The sequence below is a fragment of the Topomyia yanbarensis genome, chromosome 2, assembly GCF_030247195.1.
Source record: "Topomyia yanbarensis strain Yona2022 chromosome 2, ASM3024719v1, whole genome shotgun sequence".
Taxonomy (NCBI): Eukaryota; Metazoa; Arthropoda; class Insecta; order Diptera; family Culicidae; genus Topomyia; species Topomyia yanbarensis.
The window spans coordinates 367,392,600-367,397,437 of NC_080671.1; the positions used below are offsets into that span (position 1 = coordinate 367,392,600).

General features: G+C 38.1%; 1 protein-coding gene across 1 annotated transcript; it reads right to left on the reverse strand.

The window, feature by feature from the left end:
• Window positions 1-554: 554 nt before the first annotated feature.
• On the reverse strand, window positions 555-1,098 carry LOC131681535 (uncharacterized). Its single transcript, XM_058962357.1, has 2 exons — window positions 939-1,098; window positions 555-879 (listed from the first exon to the last, which is right to left on the reverse strand). The coding sequence occupies exons 1-2, from the start codon at window positions 943-945 to the stop codon at window positions 599-601; spliced, it is 288 nt and encodes a 95-aa protein (XP_058818340.1). The 5' UTR covers window positions 946-1,098; the 3' UTR covers window positions 555-598.
• Between the last annotated feature and the right edge of the window lie 3,740 nt (window positions 1,099-4,838).

A 4,838-nucleotide genomic window follows, 5' to 3' on the forward strand; every position in this document is an offset into this window, starting at 1 on the left:
TTAAGCCTATTTTCGCCATGTTTCTATTTTCACCCTATCCATTTGAAGCCGTTGGTTAGAGTAGCGTCTGCCATCTTTGTTCAACGCATTAAGTCAAATGGTAGCGCAACAATAGGGGCACTCGATTCGAGTTTTCGTTACACTCAAACACGATAATTTTACCGTTTTCAGCGCATTTGTGTTATTATCTTGCTTCCGAACAACGAATCAAAGCTATTGATACCAATTTCTTCGCATTTCATTGATTGTAGGCCGATTAATTAATGAATTAGTGAAGCACTCTCCTTAGTATGGTGAAAATAGGCACTTTTCTCTATTTGGTTCTTCGAATTGATTTGTTTTTCCCATTTATAGTGGCGACTTTGAGGTAGTTTCTTCGGTATTAAGGCGTCACTCTTTCTCTGTTCCGTTTTGTGTGCCGTAACCTGTAAGAGGAAATATCACGCTTTTCCAGGGTTTCTGGAGTCGACTAAACTAGTAAGTCAAATACTTTTCCAGACAGTTTCTTTCCCCATTCTTCTCATCTGTATCAATGTAGAACAAATAACTACTCCTTTCAATTAAAACACTTTATTATTGCCGAGAACATAATTAACGCTTACAGTGCACTTGGTGGTTTGCAGGTTGGCTGCCAGACCCAGTCGAACCAGTTGATGCATTGCAAGGAGATTGGATCGAACATACCTTCGGTCGGGCATCGCACGGCAGCGGCGGCTTGTCCTGCGGTTGTGCACTGCCAGTAAGCGGTAGGGTCCCAATGGTTCCTCCATCGACCCTGTGTCACCTCTGCAGCATTGCATGCCGGGCGTCCATCGGTATCGTCACGGACACAAGCCTGAGCGGCAGCTGCGGCAATCAGGAAAGCAAGTAGAATGAAGGCTGTCGAAGGAGAAGTATTAGTTAGAGGTAAATACCATCTGTTAAATGAGATAACGAACTTTTCATCTTGAGCGGATTTTTTGGATACGATGGCTTCTCTGTATAGATGAATGTTCAAAACTACGAGTCTTTCAACCGAATGAATGAGTCTGATTTGGGGCACAAGTTTTATACTTCCCGTTGCTGCCCAAAAATTTGGCAAATTCCGATAACAACTCATGTAGAACCAGTTGTAATCTAAATGTTGCGAAAATGCATTAAGTGATAAAAATCAACTGATGTTCCCGGTGTCACCAATAACATGTTGTTATTACGTCGAGGATATTTTATCGTTCATTGATCGTAGAATGAAAGGGTAAAACTGCATTATTTTCACAATTACGTTTTTAATTAGCTGAAAAATATAGATAATGAATCTGGTTTGAATAACCCACGCACGTTCACTCAATGCGGTTGTTCAGAACATCCGCTATTTTTCCTTTTATGTAATTATACCTATACGCTCTTTAAAAGTTGATGTTTTAGTGACTTTGTTGCAGTATATTGTTAAAGTCCCATATAAATCATCTACGGCATTTCGTAAAAAAATATATATCAATGTGGTGCAGAGAAATATTATGAAGAAATAATGAAAATCAACAAAGCCACCATTGCTCCGAAAAGGCCTTTTTTGCCTTTCTCATATAAAGTAAGGTTATGCAATCACTCCAAAAATCGATTTTCTAACCGAGACCCGGAGGGCTGAGTCTCATATCCCATTCGATTCAGTTCGTCGAGATCGCAAAATGTATGTGTGTGTATGTATGTGTGTGTCAAAAAATTTCACTCAATTTTCTCAGAGATAACTAAACCGATTTGCACAAACTTAGTTTCAAATGAACGGCATAACGCTCCCATAAGACGCTATTGAAATTTTAGTTGATCGGGTTTCCGGTTCCGGAGTTATGGATTGAAGAGTGTGGTCACACAGCAAATTCCCATATAAACTGGTAAACCTATGATGTCCGAATAATGAAATACATATTCAAATACGTTCAACATTACTTGGATTTGCGGGTCTAGATGACTAATGACCAATTAAAGTAGTTTTGACCACATTGGTTACCTATGGCGGTTCTTGATGCCCCCTGGGAACTCACCAAGTTCCCGAGCTAATGTCACACCTATTTTCCAGGAAACTCTTAACCGATGTTTACAAGCTTGATTTCAAATGAAAGATATAATACTCCCATTGACTGCTATTGAATTTCATTCAGTTCTGACTTTTGGTTCCGGAGTTACAGGTTGGTTATTGCGGTCATTCCTATGTGACATATTTCTCATATAAACCGGTACAATCGCAATACCTCATAGGTTTAAAATTTATTGAAATGAATATCAAATTACTACGATTCTTAGGCCTAGATCACTGATGGCGAATCAAAAATTATTGGAATGTGTTGTCCACTATCGATAATTCCGGACGTCCTGGGGTTCCAGGCAAATTCCAGATCTAAAGCCAGTTCAGTGATGACTGATCCAAATTTCAATAACCTAGTCTCAAATGGAAGGTATAATATAATGTTCGTTATACCCCTCCACCTCCTGCCTTTCAACCCCCCTCCCTTCTTTTACACCCAACCCTCCAGACCAACCATCCACATGCATTCTCTTCATTCACCCCGGATACTAAAATAAGTTGGATGATTCCCGACGCATCCTCCCCCTCCCACTAATTATATCCATTCTCTTCTCCACCATGAAGTCAACATGAAGACAATATTGAAGTCACGCTGATTAAGCTATATAAATATTATATTTAGTTTGTTTCAAGTGTGTCAGTATCGACATGTTGCTTATCAGGTTCGTGACAGTCGTGCGCTTATATATGCACCTATGACGGCTCATCAAATGTAATAAGAATGTAATAGACGGTTCGATAATGTTATATTGAACCATTAGCCATTAAATCATAGTTTGGGTAAATGATAAAAGCACAATTGCACCACTAGGTGGATTAAAACAGGGTTTTAGTTTACCAGGCCATAATGTTTTCAACGACCTGATTTTTGCCGTCTATGCTTACATTGTTTAACATTCTAATATAATGTAGTTGCTAATACCCATCGAGCATTGCTGCGACTTTCAACGAAATAGGAGTAAAACACAATTTGTTCCGAAGCGCCATCTGGCGGGAAGTTAAACACCAACCAATAGCACACAAACACGCTCCATAACAAATGCCTACCATGTATAAATTTTTACGGTAATCGGTAAGGCCGTTTGGGAGTCTATATATCATATACATACAAACATTGACTTTTATATATATACTAGCTAACACCCATCGCGCGTTGCTGCGATTTTCAACGAAATAGGAGGAAAACATAATTTGTTCCAAAGCGCCATATGGTGGTAAGATAATCTCCAACCAATAGCACACAAATACGCTCCATAACAAACTGTATGTAAATTTTCACGGAAATCGGTTAAGCCGTTTAGGAGTCTATAAATCATATACATACAAACTTTGACTTTTATATATATATATATATATATATATATATATATATATATATATATATATATATATATATATATATATATATATATATATATATATATATATATATATATATATATATATATATATATATATATATATATATATATATATATATATATATATATATATATATATATATATATATATATATATATATATATATATATATAAGTAATGCTCTGATGTGTCAGAGTTTTATAAAAAAATATTTATTCACTTATGATCGTTATGTTACAACTCACAGCTAAGACTAATTTAATTTTTCTATCAACTGCCTCTTATAAACTATGTTTAACCTAGTCAGCAATACCAAGTCTGCTCCAGTATCGTCCGATGTCCACGTTGTCCACGTTGGCCGCTTCCACGTTGGCATCGCGCGTGGCATTCAGCTGGCTCAGCATATCAGCGTTGCACCGATCGTTTGGATCGATTATGATCGGTCAGCGGATATGGTTGCGATGTCTGCTCTAGCTTCGGAAGGTTTCCTCGTAACGTCTCCCTCCTCAAGCATCAAGCGTCCTCGGTTGATTTTTCAGGAGTTCGAATCTCGGTATCGGAATGACTCGTGATTTGTTTCTCTCTGTTTTCTCTTCGGTTATCTCTGCAGTTGGTTCGGTTGCTGTGTCTTCTAGTTGGGTTGTTGAAAACGATTCTGGAGACCTGTCAACTGTATGTTTTCCCGAATGTGGTTTTCTTCTATAGAGATAAGTGGAGAAACAAAGAATTGTTAGTACCAGGAGGATAGAGCCTCCTAATGTTACCCTGTTTTGTGTTTGGTGCAGTGATAGGTAGATTTCGCTGACTTCTTCCAAGTTGTGGATTCTGGTCATAACGTTTTCCTCTTCGCTGGTTATATTGCTTGCGATCTGAAGGTTTTTGCTGTATATTGGTATGAGATAATTGTCTTTATGGATTAGTTCCGGCTTCCCGTAGAATGTTAAATTGCTTATTTTGATTGTGCAATTTTCTATTTCGATTAGCGTTGTTCCTGCAATTACTTTAGGTCCTCCGCATGAGTCAGACACTTCAATGTCGATGTTGGTGTCTATTAGGATGATACCTTTTAAGATTTCTTTGATTTGTGTGGTCTCTCTGACTCGAGAGACTGTGCATTTTGGGGCTTGATGTACAAGAAGGTTGAAGATGCATTCGTCTTCTAATGGAGAATTGTTACTGCAAATATCGCATTTTGTTGTTTGCGAGTATATGTGGTTTCTGTGTTTGGCTACCAGCTGAATGTGCGTATTGATGCGTGTTCCATTGAGATTGAGCGTATGAAGTTCCAGTAGATCGTAGTGTTTGTCGTCCAGTACGGGGATTTTTGTAAGGATGGCTACTTGGTTGTTGCTAATTCCTAAGCTAGCTGTACAGTAACGAAAGATTTCGTCTACGTAATTTATCTTGATTCCTTGAC